General features: G+C 37.9%; 1 protein-coding gene across 1 annotated transcript in view; it reads left to right on the top strand.

Annotated features, from left to right (window-relative positions):
• kdrl (kinase insert domain receptor like) overlaps positions 1 to 25,357 on the top strand; it is a 64,022-nt gene that overhangs the window by 7,195 nt on the left and 31,470 nt on the right. The window contains exons 2-15 of the mRNA XM_056471767.1: positions 4,869 to 4,965; positions 7,780 to 7,976; positions 10,758 to 10,882; positions 12,148 to 12,310; positions 12,436 to 12,572; positions 12,703 to 12,874; positions 12,953 to 13,070; positions 13,215 to 13,384; positions 15,209 to 15,365; positions 16,766 to 16,877; positions 21,316 to 21,424; positions 23,996 to 24,283; positions 24,947 to 25,093; positions 25,223 to 25,351. Of these exons, the coding sequence (XP_056327742.1) occupies positions 4,869 to 4,965; positions 7,780 to 7,976; positions 10,758 to 10,882; positions 12,148 to 12,310; positions 12,436 to 12,572; positions 12,703 to 12,874; positions 12,953 to 13,070; positions 13,215 to 13,384; positions 15,209 to 15,365; positions 16,766 to 16,877; positions 21,316 to 21,424; positions 23,996 to 24,283; positions 24,947 to 25,093; positions 25,223 to 25,351 (2,121 nt within the window). The remainder of the gene's footprint in view (positions 1 to 4,868; positions 4,966 to 7,779; positions 7,977 to 10,757; positions 10,883 to 12,147; positions 12,311 to 12,435; positions 12,573 to 12,702; positions 12,875 to 12,952; positions 13,071 to 13,214; positions 13,385 to 15,208; positions 15,366 to 16,765; positions 16,878 to 21,315; positions 21,425 to 23,995; positions 24,284 to 24,946; positions 25,094 to 25,222; positions 25,352 to 25,357) is intronic.

Here is a 25,357-nt window from a genome sequence, read left to right as displayed (position 1 = left end):
GACTGCACACCCATGATGTGAATCTCCTATTCCACCACATCCCAAAGGTGCTCTATTGGATTGAGTTCTGGTGACTGTGGAGGCCATTTGAGTACAGTGAACTCATTGTCATATTCAAGAAACCAATTTGAGATGATTCACGCATTATGACATGGTGCATTATCCTGCTGGAAGTTGCCATCAGAAGATGGGTACACTGGGATCATAAAGGGATGGAGATGGTCAGCAACAAAACTCAGATAGGCGGTGGCGTTGACCCAATGCTCAATTGGTACTAATGGGCCCAAAGTGTGTCAAGAAAATATCCCCAACATCATTACACCACCAGCAGCCTGAACCATTGATACAAGGCAGGATGGATCCATGTTTTCATGTTGTTGATGGCAAATTCCCTACCATCCGAATGTTGCAGCAGAAATTGAGACTCATCAGAGCAGGCAACGTTTGTCCAATTTTGGTGAGTCTGTGTAAATTGTAGTTTCAGTTTCCTGTTCTGCTGACAGGAGTGGCACCCAATGTGGTCTTCGGCTGCTATAGCCTCAAGGTTGGACGTGTTGTGTGTTCAGAGATGCTCTTCTGCATACCTTGGTTGTAATGAGTGGTTATTTGAGTTACGGTTGCCTTTCTATCAGCTCAAACCAGTCTGGCCATTCTCCTCTGACCTCTGGAATCAACAAGGCATTTGCACCCACAGAACTGCCGCTCACTGTATATTTTCTCTTTTTCGGACCATTCTCTGTACACTCAGAGATGGTTGTTTGTGAATATCCCAGTAGATCAGCAGTTTCTGAAATACTCAGATGAGCTCGTATGGCGCCAACATCCATGCCATGTTCAAAGTCACTTAAATCACATTTCCTCTCCATTCTGATGCTCGGTTTGAACTGCAGCAGATCATCTTGACCATGTCTACATGCCTAAATGCATTTATTTGCTGCAATGTGATTGGCTGATTAGAATTGTGTGTTAATGAGCAGTTGAACCTAATAAAGTGGCCGGTAAGTATTACACAATTTATGCAACCAACAAATAGATAAAATTGTTTATGTCGTCATATTATCTCTTTTTAAAAAAAATTTTTTGTCAAATCTCACAGTATTGCATATCAGCTTATGTAGACATACTCATATTTCTGTCTTGACAAGTTCCTGTATTTTCAGAGTTATACAAGTCCCAGATGGGTACTTTGTCTCCTTCCAAAAAAGACAGGAAATAAATTAATGCATGATTAGTCGCGTGCAAAAGTTGCCTGACGTTGTGGTCCTGCGCCTATATTGTTTGACGTTATTGTTATTTATTGAGAGGCCTTCGCTGCTTGGAAACTATTGAAATCTCAATAGATTTTTCAGCAAGGCTAAATGATAAATGAACTTCTATTGTTGTGTAAGCCCAAAAAAAGATTCCCCCTGCCCTGTCCTCAGAGACCGCTTTACCGGCACTGTACATCACATGGGTGGACGGGAAGCACAACCAGTCTTGTACCAGCCACAGAGTAGGGAATTCCGCATATTATGACCAACGCTTACAGGGCAGCGACAGGATTTCCTCTCTTCAAAAGACAGTACACAAGTAAATTGAATTACATCTGTTAAAAAAATCAAACCCATGCATAATCTAACTTCATAAGTTCCAGCTTTTTAACATCCAGCAGGGACCAATGACGCGTTATTGGTCTTAAAGTTTCACAAGACAATACTGATTATTTATAGAGCTCCAGAAGTCAGATTTCCTTGGAAAACCACACAACGTTTTTTTTGTAGTAGATTCCCACTAAAATACAAACATCCATGGTTGACTGATCACATAATTTTGGAAGGCCAGAAGAAACATTTGTGACAGTGACTTATATTTTATCTGTTCCCAGAGACACGTAGGCTGAATATGGCAACCCACGTAGCATCGGCACTGTGTTTTTTCCATGCTTCCATGGTTGTCTATTGTTTTTAATAGGCTATAATAGAAACCAGGTCCCAGGCCCCTTAAAGCACCACAACAAGCCTCATTTTTGGCATTTTTCAATCTGTGCTGGAGGAATGCAGTACACAGCTGTTGGAGAGGGGGGCGAAATACCGTGCTGAGGTCAGCACTGGGCAGACATCAGGGGCAGGTGGGGGTATATGTGCTGTGGGAATATGTGGGTGTACAGGGACAGAGACAAGAGGTTTTTATGAGAAAGTGTTCTTCTTAAGTGGGCTGCTGGGGGCCCCTGCTGAACGGGGCAGCTGTGAAGACAGCGATAGTTCTTGGGTTTTATAGGATCTGATTCACCGCTGATGTTTGAATGCAAACATACATCTGTAAATGAGCCTTTGAGGGACAAGAAGAATATGTGAATGTCATCAGGAATTAATAACTCTCATGAAAACTGTGATTCTGTGTGGGACACATTTCAGAGAATTAAAAGCAGCCGTCTCAGTTTGACCCACTGATTCATTCAGCAACTGTACAGTGGGAGCGGCATCTTCTTGTAATACTGATGTAACGGATTAAGATTTACTGTATTTCTAAAAACATCTTAACGAGAATGAGTGATGATGACTCATGTGAGCAATTTGTACAACATATGACTTTTAGGAAATAAGCATTTCATGATGAACTCTGTGTCTGAGACAGGAGGTGGACCTGCAGAAAGTTAGTTTGGTCTGTGACTGCTGTGATGGTGATGTTTTTCATCAATCATGACACAAAGACATCTTAAATGTGTGTTTGTTCTACAATTCTAAGATGTCTAAATATCTACAGAATAGATTTCCAGTGCTCACCACAGGGGAGTGTATTTATTTATTTTTCGACTAGGATATGTTTTTGGACTAGGACAGCTGTGGTTATGTCTAGTTATGTCTCCTCTGGACAGAGGGATAATATCAAGCTGATAGAAATGTGTGCTTCGCGTGAATAGCTCTGGCTACATCCGCTCCCCTTAACTAACCTTGGACTGTGAAACAACAATGATGCTCTAGCACACTGAGAGGAAGTTCATATTAAGTGGCATTTGTGGTGTGGCAAGTTCATTTTGTGAATGCAGCTGTGTATTTAAGCCATTTCTAAAAACAAAACTTTGGTATAAAAATTGAAAGAACTGCTATTCAGGTGATGCAAGTTTCTTATTCTGCCTAAGAATGACAAAAAAATGTTGCTGCAGGAATAACAGACACTTTAAGATCTGAAGGTTTCAAGTGAAGTTTCACAAACTAATTTCGAGAGAAGCATGTGATATGATTGATGCTGGCCACTCATCTACATTCATTAGTTAGCCAATCAGATTAATCCCAACTCACTATAAGTAGCCTAGCTAGAACTACTCTTTTATTTTCGTTTTTCGAAGAAACCCCCCAATGGAAACCCCAGCACTGGACAACACCCATACACACTCATTCACACTCATTCACACACACACACACACACACACACACACACACACACACACACACACTACGGCCAATTTAGTTTGTTCAATTCACTTATAGCGCATGTCTTTGGACTGTGGGTGGAACGGGAGCACCCAGAGGGAACCCACGCTAACATGGGGAGAACATGCAAACTCCTCTCAGAAATGCCAACTGGCCCAGTCGGGACTCAAATAAGTGATCTTCTTGCTGTGAGGCAACAGCCTCTGTGCCACAGTGTTGCCCTGCGGATCTTGCAATCAGCATTTCTGTGTTGGTCCATTTGTTTGACAGTACACCACAGCCTAGTTCAAAAATCCTAAACTGGTCATTTTTACCAGGAAGTTTTCCCAGAAGACTCTGCTTTTGAATCAAAATAAACCCATTTTTTGGCTGGCAACACAAATAACCTGTTACAACACAAAGCAGTCAGGGAGTAGGTTCAAAAGGCGGAAATCACTTATGAGACGAATATCACCCATCCTGAGCAGCAGAGGGAATGTTACTATTTCCTGTCCCGAGTGTACTCATAGCTCCTATCATCAGCTTTACCTGGCTCCAGACCAGCAGTGAACCTTCACTGTAATAATAGCACACAGTATAAATCTCATGAGACGTGAATGAAATGAATCTCTTTATATGAGAATAAAAAAGGTGGCATTGTGCAAGGGACAGAAAGAGAAGACTGAGTGATGTGAAGGATGTGTTTAAGGACATCTGATTCATCTGGGTCTGCCTTGTTCTCTCACACACATGCTGACAGAGGTGACCGCTCTGTGGGGGGCACAGCTGTACCTCTGGCCTCCCTTCGCTTGCCTAGAATTGTATACACATGCTGAAACCTGCTGTTCCCACATATCTGCCAGATAAAAACCTGTCCAGCACAGACTAGACTGCTCTGATTTGGATTCTGGAGCTCCACATGGGAGCGGAAAGGCCATTGCATAACTTTCTGAATCAGAGTGTCCAAATCACGCTGGAATGCTCTTAAAATGTTGCCTCTTGTAATCGAGTGTTCATTTTTTGGTCTGCTTAACCATAGTTTAAGACTATGCATGTGTTCTCTTGAGAGTAATGAGGCGGACTATATGTGCGGCAATTGTTTTTCAAGGTTGATATGACTATTTTCAATTTCATATGGTCCTTTTACAACGTCAGTAATGTAATTTAAATGCATTTAGTAATTAAGCATTAATTTAGTTGTTCAAGCGAAAACACAAGATGAAAGGTTGTTTAAACACAAGCACGGTCAGGAGCAGCAGGTCCATTTGAAAATACTGTGGTAAAATTTATATATTTTAAAGACATTGTGCAGAACAATGGAGTTTACATTTAAACCCACTTTATATCGTGAGGCAGTGAAGATCTTTCATTTTAAACAAGCCAAATCTCAGGAATGTAAATTTGATCAGATTGTGGATTTGGATTGTGTTTTTAGTGAGCCTTTGATTTAATGTGTGTTCTATTATTTGTTTTCTGTAGGGTTGGTAGAGGGATCTCGTCTGCCTGATCCACAACTGCTTCCTGATGGAGACACACACCTTCAGCATGTTGGTGGGACACTCACACTCATTTGCAGGTACTGCGTCCATCTACTGTCCCACATTTCACACAAACCGTTAGGGGTGTCAAAATGAATTGTTTCTTCAATGCACCGCAATGCAGATGCGATCAATTCGGTATCGGTTCAGTAATAATCATAATAGTTTATTATGTACTGACATTGTTTATCACATATGCGTTAAATGGCGGTAGCTTATAATGGTGAGGGAGGAGACCGCAAGTAATTAAAACACCCTAACTACTTAAAAGCAGACAACTGTGCACAATTCACTGCTTGTGAGTTTGCTGGACAGGGAAGTACATCAGAACCCAACTAGGAAAAAATGAAATCTGTAAACTCAGTTTAACATCAGTGTCCATGTCACTGTTTGCTGAACAGCACCAGAGCCACTGACCGTTGATGCCAATCGCAGCCTTTTGTGTTGAGTGCGTGATCAATCATAGGCATTTCAGAACTCGCTCAACAATGATCAAAAAGCAAGAGGGATAATATTTGCATTTGTTTATTTGCTATAAATGCTCATGTTGTTCTCTGCATGTACTTTAGTTTTGTTTGATACGTTCAAAAAGTGTGTTTTATTTGATCAGGTCAAATTAAAGGTATATTTCACTGCTTGTATTAAAAAACAAAACTGTATTACAAATAATACATAAATATAATTAAAAATCATACATTCTGATGCAAGAATTATTGTGTTGCTAAGTAAAATATCCAATTGTTTATGGAAAGCATCGTCAATGCACCGAGATATTGAATTGAACCGAATCGATGGCATGAAAATCGTAACCAAACCTAACCGTGAGACCCGTGTAGGTTCACACCCCTACAAACCAATGCAGAATGTGTATCTAAAATGGTTAAAATATGTGAATTTAACTGAAGTTATTCTGTAAGCACTCCAATATTCAGACTGAAAAAAGTAAGTTGGTAAAACCACACTCTGATAACAGTTTTCAAATACCACTGTTTATACAATTTACTGTCAAATCTCAAACATTCACACACAAATATATATTTCTTCAGAAAAATGAAGGTTTGCTGTTTGTATTTTGAAAAAAAAGGGAAATAACCAAAACAACACCAATATCTCATATTGGAAACCAGTATCTTAATCCCAAAATGCTGTTCATTTAAAAATGTTAATTCTATCATAATACTTTAACCTTTTATATAGTTCTAAATCTGTATGACCCCTCAAAAAAGTCATGTTATCTTGAGGATGATTAAATGAAGACTTAATTTTTGGGTGCAGCTAGTGTCTGTCCAAATATGCTGCAATCACACCATCACCCTTCAAATATAAGCACATTTGCTTTTGTTTTGCATGAGATGAGGGACTGTCAAGAAAAGCAGTATAGGCCCAAAATATCCAATTATTGGAGAGAAAAGTGGACTAAGAGGCTGCTTTCTAAAACATGAGAGATCATTGCACACTATTGTAGTCATTCCAGGAATGCTGACTCTGAAGAAGCTTGACTAATGTAATGCTTCCCTACAAGGCCATGTGTGAGCCAAAAGCTGATACTGTCTTTGGCTCTGGATAGAGATTTGAGACCGAAGTTGCTTGACCCACCAGTCTGGTGGCAGCAGTGCTGGTATGTGAGATATGTCTGATTCTCCGCTGGGATTCTCTGTTTAATGTTCCCTTGGTAAAACAAACATGTCATTTAGACACTTTATTCACTAAACACCTGTTCCCATGTGAAAGTCGGACACTAGCTTTACATGTTAAATGTTCCAAAATAAACAGAATATCCTGGGAATATTGAATCGGAATTTGATGTGAGTCAAAAGTGATTTTTTTTCACTCACTCGCTTTCCTTCGGCTTAGTCCCTGGTTTATCAGGGGTTGCCACAGCTAAATGAATTGCCAGTTTCTCTGGTATATGTTATATGTTCTGGTATATGTTTTTCCCTACTGAAAAAAAAAACAGCTTAAACCAGCCTAGGCTGGTTGGCTGGTTTTAACTGGTTGACCAGCCTGGTTTTAGACGGGTTTGGCCATTTCCAGGCTGGTTTCCAGCCATTTCCAGCCTGGTCTTAGCTGGTCAGGCTGGAAAATGACCAGCTAAAACCAGCTTGATCAGCCTAGACAGGCTGGGAGCCCAGCCAAAACCAGCTATGTCAAGCTTAAACTAGGCTGGTCAAGCTGGTTTTAGCTGGATTTAGCTGGCCATTTTCCAGCCTGACCAGCTAAGACCAGGCTGGAAATGGCTGGAAACCAGCCTGGAAATGGCCAAAACTCCTCTAAAACCAGGCTGGTCAACCAGCTAAAACCAGCCTAGGCTGGTTTAAGCTGGATTTTTCAGCAGGGGTGGAAGCCCTGCTGGCTGAAACCCAGCACTGGGAAACACCCATACACTCTTTCATTCACTATGTCCAATTTAGTCCAATTCACCTATACCACATGTTTTTTTGGACTGTTGGTGAAACAGGAGCACCTGGAGGAAATCCACGCAAACATGGGTAGAACATGCAAACTCCACACAGCGACAGTGCTAACCACTTAGCCTTAGTGCTAACCGAGTGATTGTAGTATCAGTTGAGGAATTATTTGTTTTAAACAGATTTTTAAACCCTTATTCATAGTCAGGAAGTGCTGCTCAGTATGTCAAAAATCATGTGCAGTTGATTTGGTTAGGTTACTTTTATGGTTGTGTTTGAATTAAGTAAATTCAAAACGGCTGCTGGATGTGTTTGTGTGTGGTTTCTGGTAAAAAAAAAAATATGATTTTGTCTTTTAGTTCTGTAAATTATGCCATGAATAACATTTTTTAAAAATTGTTTTGTTTATTTGTGGTGTTTTATTTTTGGTGTGACTTCCAATAGAGGATCAACTGCTCTGCACTGGAGGCTGGCTAGCAGAAATGTGTCATCGGTACGCATTGAGTCATGTGAGGAAAGACTGCACAAGCACTGCAGCAAGCTAGTCATACAGAACTTGAGGCACAACGACACTGGCTTCTACACATGCAGTCACAAGAAGTCCAGCGATCATGAAGTGTCCACATATGTTTTTGTTAAAGGTAAGATTTTAGGAATACTAACTTTTTAACACTGACCCGAAATATTTTCTTAATATAAAGATTCCTGTTGGTAAACAACTCAAAGGGCTATTTCAATCTGATGAGAGACTTTTTGACATAATACACAAAGTATCTTTATCACAGCAGGTTTCAGCATATTTATAAATCTCTGGTCAGCAAAATGGAAAGGTTCATCAGGCTTATTTTTTGACTGGTCTTATTCCAGACTTGAACCTTGTAGGGAAGAATTAGTCTTAAATTAATTCGTCTTAATCATATAACTATAACTATTTGCTGACTCACTTGAACAACATTGACTTTCTTTTCTTTGAAAAGCTGTCTCCAAGTTTGCCCACAAATAATAATACCTAGTAATTTGGTGTGTTTACACTTAAATTAAAGAGAACCTATGAGTGATAGTTCTGTTACCACAGTTCAGTTTAGTAAGTGAGAATGCTGTTGTTTATTAGCGTCTTGGTGTACACCAAAGGAATGAGACCTACCTGAATGACAAGATGAGTCTAGCACCTCCAAAGAAAAAGAGTCATTCAGGCACTGTTTTGACTCATAAACCCATTTTATAAGCTATTTACAAGTTCTCAACTGATTAAAATACAGATGTGCACACACAAAGAGCATGTAGACTAGCACACAGCATTGCTTTGATGCTTGGTAAGTTCGATTTTAAAAATTATATCCCTATAAAGTCCAGATATATATATATCTCCCAATATCCAGGGATAAAAGCATAATTTTCTGTTTTGGTATGGATCAGACAGACCATAAGAACTGAACTAAGAACACACCCCTAAAGAAAAGACAATGGCTGTTCTGTATTTTCAAATAATTTTGTAAATATGTGCAATTCTTACTAAATTACTAATAAAATACTAATTGTTACCTTCTCATCTTAGGCTAAGTCCTTTTGTTTTGCCCAGAAGTGTACATCATGGATTTTGGTTTCCCAACTGGATAAATAAAGGGGCCACTGCATTTTTTTTCTAATTATGTGCCAGAAGAGAAATTTGAGGTCTCTATTTAAAATGGGGCTTGGAACTACTCTAAGAAATAAATGAAGTAATGGCTTCACCTCATTGTAGACCTCACTGAAGCTACAACAAAACCTTAGACCAGTTAGCTAGGCAATGGAGCTAGCAGTTATGCAGCTAGACAGCGCTCAATTAGAAGATTTGAATCACTGAGAAGTGGACCGTGTCTGCAAGACAGAACCTAGCTGTCACAATACTTGGAAATAGAAAATCAGTGACACAAAAAGTAAACCTTTTATATTAAGCTGATGTCTTTAGAGGTTGAAACGGAGTTGGATTGTTCTGGAAGGCTAGGTTTTGATAATTTCCTGTTTGGCGTGCTACTTAGAGTCTTCCCGTGCCTCACAACAACTTAACTTAACAACTTGTTAAAAGTTTTAAGGAAGTGCACTAAGGAGTTTTCTGAAGTACTTTAAGTAGCTTTTTATTATTTAATTTGAATAATTTTATTCAGCAAGAGTGCAATAAATTAATAAATCATACGTTACATTAAAGACATTTATAATGTTGCAAAAGCTGAATAAATAAAACATCAGATTAATCAAAGAATCTGAGTTTTTTATAAAGAAATTTCTTATAAAAATGTCAAATAAGTTTTGTTAAAGGGAAAAGAAAATGATTCTCTGTTTTGCATATTTTGTCCACATATAACATAGGCAAAACAAAGAAAAAAGAAAAGGAAAAACAAAATAAGAAAATCATAATAATATATATAAAAAAAGCACCCACATAACAAGGCAACTTGTTTATGAAGACCTGTTTAAATGACAGAGTATGATGACAAAGCATATTAAAATATTACTGACATGATTGGTTATTCCACAAGGTTTTTTTTCAAGGTAACAGATAAAAGGATGCCAATTTTTGTCAAATTGTTCAAGTTTGCCTAGACTGACATCTCTATGATAAACTAAATAAATAAATCAAACTTAATAAAACACCAGATTAATCAAAGAATCTTTTTTTTTATATAGAATTTTTTTCTTTTCTTTAACACCATCAGTACATTAAACTGACTTCTCTATCATCATGTGAGACTGAAGACTGGATAAAAAGTTGCTAAAAGTCAGTTTTGTATACACATGAATACCTTTTTCTTTAATTGAAAATTATTTTTTAATGTAAGAACATAAAAAGCATAATTTTTATTATTTTTTTTCAAAAACATTTGTAAGAGTCTGACCATAAAATTTTCAATGGTAGTGTATGTTCCAAAAAGAACTGCTCTGTGATAACTTTAGCTGTGAAAATGACAACAAAGCTCACCAAGTATTTGGCTCAGCAGCTGTTTTATTTAGCAGACCTCCTCCTCTGAAGCCTGCTGCACAAACAGCCATTTTAATACCTGATAGTCCCCTGGTTCCTCTCACTATGCAATTCCAATGTTATGCGAGATAAGTTTGTTTAAAAAACATATTTTATTACATGGACACTGTCAACACACACAAGATCTTGTTTGTTTAATCACGCCAATCTCACAGCATTGCTGTACAGTAACATCTCCTCCTGCCAAGCTGTTTCAGTTTCTTTATCCTGCGGCTTGTGTCCTGTTTGCTGTTTAATGAGAAAGGTGATCTGACTTTATCTGGAATGATTAATTGATCTAGGTCTGCATTGCCTAAAGTCTAGAATTCAGCCATAACAGTTCAGGAAAAACGAAGCTCTGTTTTTGTGATTTGTATATTAATTTGAGCTCACTGTATTTTTGTCTTGTTTAATATTTAAATCACAGATCCCCATCATCCATTTGTGGAGGCTTACAGTTTACCACATCCGCTTTTTGCATATCGAAATGATCCCTATTTTGTGGTCCCCTGCAGAACAACATACCCGAACCAAAACGTTATCCTTGAGACTGTAAGTATTTTATGCTAGCAACACTGTATTTGAACTCACTGAACGTAAATATATTCACATATAATTTAAGGCTGCATATGGTGAAGGTGAATGTTTTACCTGCTTTTTGTGGCTCTGGAATGATGGCATGAAAAACTGTTTTGTATGATCTGACATTGAAGAATGCATTGGACCTTGAGCATCTCAGAGGTTCTCACACCCATCAAAAGCATAAGCCTACGTATATAGATAGAGACAGTGTGCCATATACTCAGGGAAGCTCAAGGAGGCTCGGGAGTCACTCTGTCTGCTTCCCTGTAAGAACAGGAAGGTAGTTTTTGAGCTGTTGTTTTTTCACTCAAATTAGAAGCTCAGGCTATAAATAAAACATATTTTTTTATGCATCATGTCCAGGAAGACCAGGGAGAAAAATAGTCCAGCTTGCCTGTTTTTATTTTATTTATTTTATTTTATTTTATTTTATTTTATTTTATTTTATTTTATTTTATTTATTTTATTTTATTTTATTTTATTTTATTTTATTTTATTTATTTTATTTTATTTTATTTTATTTATATGTTATTTTGTTTATTTTATTTTTATTATGCTATTTTATTTATTTTTTGTTTTATTTATTTTTATTTCATTTTTATGTTATTTTATTTATTTAGTTATTAATTTAATTTAATTTTTTAATGCTATTTTTTTTATTTTATTTTATTGTTATTTTATTTATTTAGTTATTGTATTTTTTTATTTTATGCTATTTTATTCATTTATATTTTATTTTATTTCATTTTTTTATATTATTTTATTTATTTGGTTATTTTATTTTATTATATTTTTTAAGCTATTAATTTTATTTTATTTTATATAACATCAGATTGGTCATCAAGTTTTCTCTTACAACCACTGAAGTCATATCAAGATCTATAGATTATTTCCTATAGATTAGATCTATAGATTAGTGTTTTTTTCTACAGTGGTCATGTAACAGGCCTATGGTCATTTCTCACTTTTCTTAGCCATGAATAAACACTTCTAAGCCAGATGGCACAGATAGTTATGTGACCTTCCTGCCATTGGAAGATGTGTGGCATTCGTCCTTCCTGTATCCTTCCTTCCCTTCTTTTCTAGCAGGGCACTTGGACTCAGAACAAACAAAAGAAGTGAAATAGTGTATACAGTTAACTTGGTTCTGTTTTAGTCATTACTGGATTGTCTAGTAATCATCAGCCATAAAAGCTTCACACAAGAAGGTTACATGAAATCTCTCCTTTTTGCAGCAGATGAATTCTATGGCAGATGATGTGAGAATAGGGGTGCAGTGGGATCCAAAAAAAGGTTTCACGGTCCCTTTAAAACCTTTTGACAGCTATCATCTAATTACATGCATGACCAGGGTGGACAATGCAGAATTTTCATCAGTCTACTTACTTAAAAGGCTAAGTAAGTCATTTTAATTGCTAAACTGCTTAACAATACAAGGAAGATCCCAGTTATGCAATTACATAGTAAATTACAAAAGCCTTTTTCATGATGTAACCTGAATTGATGTCCTGTTCTCTGTGTAGCGATGGAAATTAAAAACCTTGCCATCGAGCCAGAAAGACCAAGAGTATTGGTTGGTGACACCTTGATCCTCAACTGCTCTGCAGAGACCACTTACAATGGCAGAATTCACTTTGAGTGGGAGTTTCATAAGGGGCGGGTGAGTAACTGAGAGCCTTTCTAAAGATGCTGAGTTTTAACTAGATGACTACAGTACACATTCATCAGTCATCTGATTTGAACTGCCGTTTTGTAAGACTTGATCTGATATTTGTCCTCTGTGTTTGCAGATCAATCGTACTCACCATTTTAGCACGACACCGGTCCAACTTGCCCAGATCATGGTGATGTCTAAAGCATTAATCGTGCCTAATGTGACAATGGAGGACAAGGGCACATACATGTGCACAGGATCAATTGAGTTTAAAAAGCTTCAAATGTCAACCAAAGTTATTGTTTATGGTGAGGATGTTGTGACACTGCAATAAAACACTCTTGCTATGAGTTTAAATGGATTTTAATAGATTTTTCTCTCTACAGAACATCCATTCCTCAATGTGACCCATAATAAACGTAAATTCACCTCTACTATAGAAGGTAGAAGGGTGCAGTTTGAACCTCGGGTCAATGCTGTTCCTGCACCCGATAGAGTCTTATGGTAAGTTTGTGCTTTGCATTATAAAAACAAGAGATATGTCTAAGAAACCACAACAAGGATTCATGCAATATATAATGTCATGCTTAAGCAGCTAATAGTAATAGATTTAGATTTATCATATCATTTTGCTGTCAATTTGTATAGGTACAAAGATGGAGTTGCCATTTCTGAAAATTCCACATGTTACGAAACTGCAGGCTACAACCTGACCATAAAACAAGTGAGACAGAAGGATGCTGGGATTTTCACTATCGCTCTGTCAAACCAGGAGAGGGGTCTCTACAAAAACATCAGTTACAAGCTTGAAGTCAGAGGTAATGCACTGAAAAACAATATGAATTGCACATCATGGTATATACATTACCATACACAGGTGTCAAATACAGTTCCTGGAGGGCCGCAGCGCTGCATGGTTTAGTTCCTACCCTGCTTTACCACACTTACCTGTAGTCTTCAAACAAGCCTGAAGGACTCAATTAATTTGATCAGGTGTGTTTAAGGTTAAAGCAAAATCATGCAGAGCTGCGACTCTCCTTGAATTGGATTTGATACATGTGGATTAAATAGAGATGCCATAACTAAACATAAACAATCAAATTAATGGATTTCTGTTATGTTCAAATATAGTTTGTTTACTCTTTGAAATCTTTTTTACTCTTTTCTGCTTTAAAAACCATGACAAATTCGTTTATCTGTACTTCAGTTTGTATTTTATATCTTAAACCTATATATTTCAATATTTCCATAAATTAGGAAACTTTCATATTGCTTTAAATTTGTACACACTTTTAAGCAAATATGCGGACATTATTTGTAATTATTTGAGAAATTGAGAAATCAAAATAGAAATAATTAATTTGATTATTATATGTGAGCAAACCCAGTGACATTCATTCATTCATTCATTTTCCTTTGGCTTAGTCCCTGATTATCAGGGGTTGCTACTGCAGAATGAACCGCCAACTATTCCAGCATAGGATTTATGCATCAGATGCCCTTCCAGGTGCAACCCAGTACTGGGAAACACCCATACACACTCATTCTCACACAGACACGCACACACACACACACGCACACACACAGACTCGAACCAGCGACCTTCTTCCTGTGAGGTGACAGTGCTAACCACCGTGCCGCCCCCCAGTGAAATTCTTTACCATTTTTTATATTGTGTTGAACATGGGAACACACAGAAGATATCACAGGAAGTAGAGAACTGGTGAGCCAGCCTGTGAACTGTTATGCATTTCTCATCTCTGGTATGTGGTGTCAGAGCTGAGATTATAGCAATGTGCTTCCCAGATTTATCAAGAAAATTTGGAAACCTGCCACTCCAATGTTGTACACAAGTATAGTTACCTTTTCTGGGCTAATATTCATTCATTCATTTTCCTTCCGCTTAGTTCCCTTATTCATCAGGGGTCGCCACAGTGGAATGAACCGCCAACTTGTCCAGCATATGTTTTACACAGCGGATGCCCTTCCAGCCACAACCTAGTATAGGAAAACACCCATAAACACTCATACACACACTACAGACAACTTAATTTATTCAATTCACCTATACCGCATGTCTTTGGACAGTGGGGGAAACCAGAGCACCAGGACGAAACCCACACAAACATGGGGAGAACATGCAAACTCCACAAAGAAATGCTAACTGACCCAGCCGAGACTCAAACCAGCGACCTTCTTGCTGTGAGGTGACAGTGCTAACCACTGAGCTGCCATGTTGCCTCTGGTCTAATATAAAATAGTTATTTCAATGCTTCTCTGTCCTCAAACTGAACTCCAGTAAATGACATCATTACAGACCCAAAAGCAAAACCAAGGTCAAAAACAAACTTTTGAGATTTCTGGTTGCAATTAAGAAACTATTTTAGGCATCATTCATCGAATACTGAAATCTTCAGAACATGCTGTTTCATGAGCACAGATGCACTGCTGTAAAGGTCAATATAAGCAACACTGCTCTTTTTTTTTCTTAGTTGTATAGAATTTATTGTGTAAACATGAATATTCTTACTCATCCTTATTGGAGTTATAAGGTGAAAGTTTTTTTAAATGATGTGTGAATGATCTGTATTATTTTCTGGGTCTGACTATTTAAATAACTAATGTTCTGTATATGCACACAGTGAAGCCAAAGATCTTTGAGGAGGACGTGGCTCCAGCAGGCCCCCAGACCTACAGATATGATCAGAGGCACAAGCTCACCTGCACTGCGTTTGGGATTCCCATGCCGAACATTACCTGGTTTTGGCAGCCGTGTGACCCCAGTGCAGATCTTACGGAGTAGGTCAACCAATGTGCTCATTTACTGTTTCTGATTTCATATGCATCATCTAATTGCATTTATAACAGATGAAGATTGTACAACTTCCAAACACATGAAATATGGCGTGTTTATTCTTGTAATTTCCACAAATTTGGGTTTGTGGCTCCATAAACAGTTGTCGTACTCCTGCATAGCAGATCTCATTTCTTGCTGAGGTGTTAACATAAATGATGAATGCTGGCTTTTACCCACAGCTCTCATTATTCAAGTGATCTGCATCCGTTTCCTTGACACGGGTCCAAAATAAAGTATGCTTATCGATGAAAAATAGCCCCAGAGCTACATTTCGCAGTTATTGGCTCTGTAAATGCAAGGGCAATTCATTAGTTTCATTCCCCAGGCTTGGATTGTGCTGAAGGCAAGAGTATCCCAGTGTAAATGCCAGGCTTTTAGTGAACTTTTATGACCGCTGCAGATGTCCCCTAAACTGGTGTGTCATGACAAGAGTTTCTCGTAATTGAGAGTAATTATTTGTCGAAGAGTGCTGCCAAATTTGCGACAAAAATACTTCAGGCTTTGTACCACAGTGCCAAAATACCACTTTGGCTGTTTGAAATGTAATCAGCGATGGCAGCAAACACAACAGCTCATAATATAGATGGGGAGAAGACCTGATTTTCAACAGCTAATGAGAGCATTTGAGGGTAATTGCAATGCACTACTTGGAAGAAATCCATTCCTCTTTTATTTTACCCAATTTAAATAAATTCCTTTTTTGAGAAGCAACCAAAGGAGAAACACGTTCACTCTTCAAGATTTGGGAGTTATGGGAGTGAATCCCCTGTTTGGTCATATTTTAGTTGAGATGTGTACATAACCATTATGTGTCCATTAAATCAGTGTTTTGTTGGAAGGGTCCAGCGTTAGAGATCTCGTTATTGCGCTCATGAAGGTGATCTCTCTAAGGTCTTCTTAATCAAGGAGCAGTGAGAAGTTATCAGTTGTCCCTTGTTGACCATGGAGGTCTGGGTTCAGCCTTATCTCAGCCGTCCAGAGTGTGGGGGTGTTTCCTTTGAACAGTGACGCATGATTCAGCCCTTCCTGTCACGCTGTGGTTTCCTCTCCAACCTCGACTCTCATTAATCCAATTGTTCCTCCACTCAGATTGATGCAAAACAGGTCTTTGCTGTCCTGTGGATTGAAGGCATAAAACACATGATTTGCTGTAAATGGTGATCAAATTCAGAAAAAAATATCATCATGGTCTGTGAAGCTTTGTCTTCAGTGGAAAAATATAAATGTATCTGAACGACATTAATTTATTCATTGCTCAACAGTTTGCTTTTTTCCCCCAAAGAAACACAATTTTTCTGTTTGTATTTCACAACTATTATTTTTCTTCTTTTTTGTCTGGTAGATGTAAACTTTACACTGATCCTCTTCCTATTGAAAACGTTGATGACCATTATCCCCAAAATCCGATAAAGGATGTCAACAGCAAGGTTGGATTGTTAAAAAGTAAAAACCGGGTATGTATTATGTCCATTATTTAGTCATTTATTAGTAAAAGTTTTTACCCTCAAAGATCTACTTATTATTTTTCCTTATTAGTTGTGTCTTATAGATTGAAAGGTTCACACTTAGCTGATGATTGGTAATAAGCTTGTTTGGTAATAATCTAAGATGATTGGTAATAATCCTCGAGCTTTGGGCTCCCACCCGTTCGCAGGGTGAGAAGGGAGTTTGAGCTTAGGTAGATCTCTATGAACTCACCCGACTTATTTCTGACTAATGACAGATATAGGGATGGCTAAGGAGAGATATATGGCTTGCTAAGAGCTTGACTATGATGTCAATTTGGTATGTTCAATTTACTTAGGTTGTGTGTTTTTTGGACTGTGGGAAAAAAGTGGAGAACCCGGGGAAAACCCACACGACCAAACTCTGCACAGAAATGTCGACTGGTTTATTAGGGACTTTAACCAGAGACATTCTTGCTGTGAGGCAACAGTGTTAATCACTGGGCTGCCGTGTCGCTCATCTAGAAAGGAGGGGAAGTAGGGGTTGGTGGGGGTGATTCTTCAAGACAAAGATACTGAGATAAGAAACTCTGGTTATTTATAGTAAGTTAGGAATCATCTGATTGGTGGATCAATCGTAGGCTAATTGCGGGACCAGACGTGTTCAACCATAAGCACGTGATCCTGTCAAAATTAGTTTAATTATTGTTCAAGTAATGTACACTAACATGAGATGAAGGTTCAGAAGCTTTAAAAATCTTTTAACATGAAACAGATCTCATCACTGAAGCTGTCATGCTGACATTTGCATTTATTAACTTATCTGATAAAAAACTGAGAATGTGCATTTCTACAGTTGAATCAGTTGTTTCCACTGATTGAGTACTGCTACAGTTGCATCTCTAAGTGTCACTGAATTATGATAATGTCTAGAAGACCCAGAATAATGTCTGCCTTATTGACAACATAAAAAGTGTACCTGGAAAATGGAAAAACTAATTGTTAGTTAAAAAACAGATGTTGGTGCATTAGCCTAGTGGGCAGTGCACAGATATACACTCACCTGCCTCTTTATTTGGTACACCTTACTAGTGCCGGTTGGACCCCTTTTTGCCTTCAGAACTGCCTTAATCCTTCGTGGCATAGACAACAAGGTACTGGAAATATTCCTCAGAGATTTTGCTCCATATTGACATGATAGCATCACACAGTTGCTGCAGATTTATCAGCTGCACATATATGATGCGAAATCCCCATACCTCGGTTGTAATGAGTGGTTATTTGAGTTGCTGTTGTCGCTCTATCAGCTCAAACCAATCTGGGGTGCGATAATTGGAAATAGAACACAGCCGGAACTATGCTTCTAATTACAGCTCTAGAGGTGTAGTTGCAAGCACACAAGTTTGCGACGCAGTTTGCGAATGTTCGTTGGAACGACGATTTTTGGAAATGCCAAATCAACAAACTATGTTTGTAGCGACACAACTTGCGACCTTTGTTTGCTAACGATGGTTTTCGGAAACGCACCCCTGACAAATCTCTTCTGACCTCTGGCATCAACAAGGCATTTACACCCACAGAATGGCTGCTCACTGGATATTTTCTCTTTTTCGGACCATTCTCTGTAAACCCCAGAGATGGTTGTGCATGAAAACCCCAGTAGATCAGCAGTTTCTGAAATACTCAGATCAGCCCGTCTGGCACCAAACATCCATGCCACATTCAAAGTCACTTAAATCACCTTTCTTCCCCATTCTGATGCTCGGTTTGAACTGCAGCACATCGTCTTGACCATGTCTACACACCTAAATGCATTGAGTTGCTGTCATGTGATTAGCTGATTAGAAATTTGCGTTAACGAGCAGTTGGACATACGTACTTAATAAAGTGGCCTGTGGGTGTATAGTGCAAAAGCATTGTGGGCATCTTAAGTTTGAGTTCTGACTTTCGGGTATAGGATTTTTCTAATCCGATACCCCTTTCTCTCACCAATTTTGTTTCCTGTCATCAAACTGTCCTGTCAGAATAAAGGCAAAAATGCACTGTAAACTGACAATAAATGACTGTAGACTGTAAATGGAATAATTAATTGTAAAATCATTGGTTCAAATGCTTGCAAGTCACTCATAGCTATGTAAGCTTTTACATAACATTGAAACTAGGTTGCTAATCCAGATTAATGATTCTTTCAGCCTTATTTTGGAACAAAATAATTGACCTCAAAATACTGCAGGCAGCTTATAATTTCATGCAAAGGAATGCTGATTCGTAAAAGGGAAGAATCAAAATTGGATGTACTGCATACATCTGTCTTCCATTTAAACTCATAACTTCCATTGAACATTCACAGAACCAAATTGTCTTTCTAGGAAAACATTTTGAGACAACTGATCTCAATATAATAAAAAACTTTAAAGAGGCAACACAATCTGCGTTATGTTTCAATAGTGCTGCCTCGGTAGTCTTTTTGGCTAAAGTGCCAACAGATTTCTGAGATATGGCATTCATTGTGCGCATGCAAGTGACCATGTGTGTGTTCTCTCTAATAGCTGAGGCTCATTTAGATGTGCTGTGAATTATATCACGCTTCAGTCACCTTCAGTGGAGAACAGAGGCCAGTAAACAGGGCAGCTGCTGCTTTGAGTGGTGCCTCAGGACACAGTTTATACTGATATTTATCAGTCAATCTCAATGAGCGCAATGAAGCCAGTAAAGTCTTCATAAACAGAACTTTCTCCTAGGACTGTTCACGCACTGAATGTTGATTGTTTGACGCATGTTTTTAAACACATAAGATGACTTTAAACACGCACAGAGCAGTCATTGCAGTCCCTTCAAACCTTCAAAAAAGTGAGCTTTGCGAACACCAAGTTCACCAAGTGCTTGATTTAATTTGACCTTATCACCCCAGGAATGAATCCCCACTGCTAGATTGTGTGTAGTTGCAGTCAGAGCTCTTATATCTGTCACTCTGTCATCCTTTGCAAGTGCTGCCAAATGTTACAGTGAACACAGCCGACATTATGGAAAACATCCCAGGAGGCCTTATTACTGAAACCACTCGACCTAAACCTAATGAAGCGCAGGTTTTCATTTTTAGCATTCCTCTACACTTCATTGTGACTGTACTTTGAGGTCAATACAACTGCATACAACTGCAATAAACCAAATGCAAACCATCAGCTCTAAGCCATGAATGATTTTAAGTCACAATCACAAAGTATAAACTATAGCCTTGTGCGCGGTATGGAAATATGTCTTTTCTTACAGCAAGATTTATGCGACACGGTATATTCTCACAGTAGGAATGTCATTTAAAACCGATCATGCCTAGCCTCCCTTGCGCAAGGAGGTCCGCTCTTACTACGGAATAGGTGTAAATTTTAAAGTTAGCTACATTTACAGGCTCTTGTGACAAATAGATGATGGTTGGCAGGGGTGAAGCACAGCGGTCAGTGATAACAAGGCCTGTTTAAAAGGGTTGGATTTGTTTAGAGTGAATTCCTTTCTGTGACCTCATATAAATTTCCCTGCTCTATGAACAACAGGCTGGTAAGGTCCATCTCAAATGATGCCTTTTAACCACAGAATGAGAAATGGCCACTTAAAGATTAAGTAAGAAGGTCACACTAAATTTTTGACAAGGTCATTAGAGAAATGCTTAGAAAAGGTTGAAATACATTAATGGTTTATATCATTACAGGTTGAGCCTGGTGAACATTGTGTTGATATTCAATTTCAGACCAATATTTCAGTTAAAATAGATTGGTAAGGCAATTAGATGGAAACATGCCTGCTTTCTCAGGTATATTTTTGTGCAGTGTGCCAATTAAAAAATCAGCTTCTTGTAAGACTAAACAACGGCATGCCATTGCACTTCATCAGCCCCACAGATTTACATTAACCAAGCTCCACACCTCATTTCAGTATAATGTTGTGTACAAGAGAAATTCTAAGCTTTGTAAAAAATTCTTTTGCATTAAATATGACTGTTGTATGCCCTTACAAACTAAAACAGAAAAACAATTAAAATACCTGTTGTTCAGAGCCAACGCTGTATTTCTTTAGTTTCAATTAAGTCGTATAAACAGTCTGTGAACCCCAGGAAGTAAACTGATAAATGGGTATATTGCTCCAGAAATACACCCAGAGTGTTTCATACCTTTGATGTGACGGCCAAGAAAACAGATGTAGTTTGAAACTGAAAACAGAGCTCAGTAATCTGGTCTCTTGCCAAAAACCTGCATTATTATTATGTCTACTTAGGCTATTAATGAGTTCCAGTTGAATGGTAACAATATTAAGCCTGGCATTTTAAATGTGTATGAGGAAATTACATGGGACATGGAAATGCCTTCTGTGAGTTATTAGATGTGAAATGTTGTTTTATTCCTGGTTAAAGAATATTTTGATTTACACTTCTAATAATCTTTTCTCATCCTCTTAGACTGTAAGTACCCTGGTGGTGAAAACTGCTAATGTGTCTGGGATCTACTCCTGTACAGCAAGGAATGAACTTGGTAACCGCACCATGAGAATCCCTTTTTATGTGGATGGTATGTTAGTTCAATTCAATTCAATTCAATTCAATTCAATTCAATTCATGTTTATTTATAAAGCGCTTTTACAATGTAGATTGTGTCAATATAGCTTAACATAGAAGTTCTAGTAATATGCCAATTTCAGAGTTGAAGTTCAGTGGTAGGCCACCGGCGGGTGTTCAGGCTGGCCCACAGGATCAATGCGGGGACTCGTCTGTCACTATGGTCTTTCAGGAATCAGTCACATGCACTCCACTCCTCCATTACCTCCAGAGCATTAGCTCAGGATATGGCCTGGTTCAGGATTATAGATACCTTGGCATCATTTCTTCAGGTCTTCTATCGCATAAATGGCACTGCATAACCTCTAGGGCCCTCGGGATTTGTATCCCCAGGTGGAAATAAAGACTAAAGAAAATAATTAGCGTAGCTGCTGTTCATAGTGCATAAACAAACATAGAAACAAACATGTTAGTAATTTTGCATGTACTGAAAGTTTAAACGCCACATGTTATTTGTGGATTTAGGCATATAGATGGTTTGATTTCATTTATTTGATTGTCTCATAGTAAATGTATGAAAGTGGTACAAGGGTGTAGCAGCCATTTTAAAAGTGGGGGACAGCTGTATGTGACCCAATGGTTATGAATAATCATTTGCTCTTTTAAGAAATTTGTGTATAATTCCTTAAAATATTAGCAATCAATTCCAAAACACTGCCTTAAAATTATCTTTTTTTTATACAAATTTCACTAGTTAGGCCATAGCAGTAATTAATTAAAAGACTAACATTTGGTAAAGTACACTTAGGCAACAAAAGACAGCAGAACCTGACAGGCAAATCTTGAAAATATGAAAATAATGAGGGTTGGAGAACACAGGTGGAAATATTGGAGCTATATAAAAAAAAGTTCGGGGGAGACAGGGGACAGAATCGCCTGTTTCTTAAAGTGAGAGGGAAAACCCCCTGGTTGTTACGCCTCTGGAGTAGTACCAGAACTATCACATTAACAAATAATTACTTATAGTAGTAGCATAAAGTTTTTGATAGTCAAGACAAAGGATCAACTTTATTTTCATTCAATTATTTTCCTTCGGCTTAGTCTCTATTTCAGAGGTCGCCACAGTGGAATGATCCGCCAATTATTCAAGCATATATTTTACACAGCGGATGCCCTTCCAGCTGCAACCCAGCATTGGAAAACACCCATACACATTCGTTCTCACACACACACACTACGGACAATTTCGTTTATTCAATTCACTTTTAGCGCATGTCTTTGGACTGTGGGGGAAACCGGAGAACCCAGAGGAAACCCACACCAGCATGGAGAGAACATGCAAACTCCACACAAAAATGCCAACTGGTGCAGCAAGGACTTGAACCAACGACCTTCTTGCTGTGAGGCGACAAAGCTAACCACTGAGCCATCGTGCCGCCCCTTTATTTTCATAAAGAACTAAATATTTGAATAATTTTCTGGTGACTTTTGTTATTATGGTTGTCACTACATCCATGATCTGTATGTCAGCTATTCTAATAGAAATGTTTTTATATTTTTAATGAATATTTTGCGTCTTTGTTTCAGCTGTTCATAGCACTGTGTTTTATTACATGGTGAATTCTGGCTGACTTCTCGCCTGTCAACTCAAGCTTATGATTGAGCAGTATTGGAGTTAAAATAAAAGTTCTTCACTCTAGGCAAAAACATGCAAATCCAGACCCTGTTCTTCCACTCTACTCGCATAGTCTGGATTGGACTCAGGCACTAATATGCCAATTCCTGTTTTAAAATGAATCACTTTTATATGTCGCTGACCAGGGTCAAATGTTTCTGAAATGAGAAACCCGTTCACCGAGTTATGTAATGAAGAGTGTGTCGGCTGTCAGAATTTTCAAAGCTGCTTAGATTAGAATGATGAGAAAAAATGAGCTGCGGCGAACAGCAGCCGAGGTTTGGGGAAGCGTGAAAAATGAGAACTGTGCAATAAAAATGGAGACAGGAGATAAAATGGTGGATGTCAAGTGGCACGTCTCCAGAAAAGAACCGAAAACCCTGGAGAATATTCTGTGCTATGCAAGAGGTGAAGATGACTTTGTGCGCAAGAATGCTGGTCGGAGGGATGAAATAGTAATAACAGCTGTCTCCTCTGGTGGGACGTATATTGCTGTGAATAAACAAGCGTTTCAGTGGTTCCCTCGAGGTCTGGCCTTAGCCTGGTTCCTATTGTAATGCTCTAGGTCAGCCATCGCTGCCGCCATTCGCCAACAACGTGCTTCCAATTAGGAGTGATGAAACAGGAAATAACTGCAAATTTGACATTCCTGGCATTGCAGTGTGTGCAGCTTGGTGTTTGTAGTGTGGGCCAGAGAACGACATTGTCTTTCAACAGTAGATCTATAGTGTAGTTTCAGGTCTCTTATGAGCCATATGTTTTGTGAGTTAGTCACGCTTTGTCTGCTTGCTGATTGCAGATTATGCATGAAAAGTACACAGTGAATATATTGTGTGTAATGACGTTTCATGTCAATTCATCTCCTTTCTTCAGCTTCTTAATTGTCTCATTTTCCTTTATCTTCACTAGATCACCCACAGCCTTTTGAGATTGAGCCCTCCACTGCAGTTGCTGGAGATGACATTACATTGACTTGCAGAGGCACAAGATACCTCTACGATAGGCTGAGTTGGTATGATCCGCTGGGCCATAAGGTGCCCAAAGGTGAAACCACTCTGCGGATTGAGCCCTACACTATATCTTTGTCAATCAAGCTGCCCAATGTCTCCAGAAACCACACACTCGGCTATGAATGTCAGGCTTTAAACATCAACACCAATAAATTGGTCAATGTCACATCTGCTTTGACTATTGATGGTGAGTTTTATATATCAAGAAGCAAATTGATTTGTCTTTATTATTATTATTATTATTATTATTATTATTATTATTATTATTATTATTATTATTATTATTATTCATTTTATTCATTTTATTCATTTTATTCATTTTATTCGTAGTAGTGTTAGTATTGTTGTTGTGACTATATTTATAGCATTATTTTAGTAGCCTATATATTTGCATAAATGGCATGAATAAATGCAATACAAAACACAATTATTAAATTAAATTTATTTATAATAACAAAATAAATACATTTATGATCCAATACTCATGTATAATTAAATATAGGAATACGATACAGTGCAATGTGGCAGAAAATGAACATAACTTATTGTAATGTAATTTCTAATAGCACAATACATTTCTAATATATTATTTCTAAAATAATATATATTTTAATTTTCATATTTTTATTATTATTATTATTAATAATAATAATAATAATAATAATAATAATAATAATAATAATAAATTCATTTCTAATATATTGCATAGTGCTACCAACATGGTTCTGCAGTAAAATGTGCTGAAATTTCTTTAGAATACTAGATGGTCTGAAATTTTTGCAGATTCTCCCTGCTGCATTATTGCTTAAATTTATTATAACAATGTGCAACTTTCTGTTTTCTGAATCAGAGAGACAAGGGCCCTGGTTAATGCAGAATCTGACCAATCAGGATGTGAACAGCAGCAGCACCCTGACACTGGCCTGCTTGGCGTATGGTGTTCCAGCACCCTTTATCACATGGTACAAAGACAAGACTCCTGTCACAGAGGGACCAGGTGAGAAAACAATACATGTATTTATGCTATATTTTATTGTCTCTTTAAATGTAGATATGTCATCAGACCCGGGACAGTTCCATTTTGTATGGTGTTAATGTTTGATTTTTCTTTTAATAATGATTTCAGGAATCACTCTAAAAGATGATGGCACTCTAATTATTGAGAGGGTGAAGAAGGACGATGAAGGCATTTATGAGTGTCGTGCCAGCAATGATGAAGGGGAAGCAAAAACCAGTGCGGTCATTACTGTAGTAGGTGAGT

This window comes from Danio aesculapii, chromosome 14 (genome assembly GCF_903798145.1).
Source record: "Danio aesculapii chromosome 14, fDanAes4.1, whole genome shotgun sequence".
Taxonomy (NCBI): Eukaryota; Metazoa; Chordata; class Actinopteri; order Cypriniformes; family Danionidae; genus Danio; species Danio aesculapii.
The sequence above is the reverse complement of the archived record's forward strand: the minus strand, read 5'-3'. Positions and strand labels throughout refer to the sequence as shown.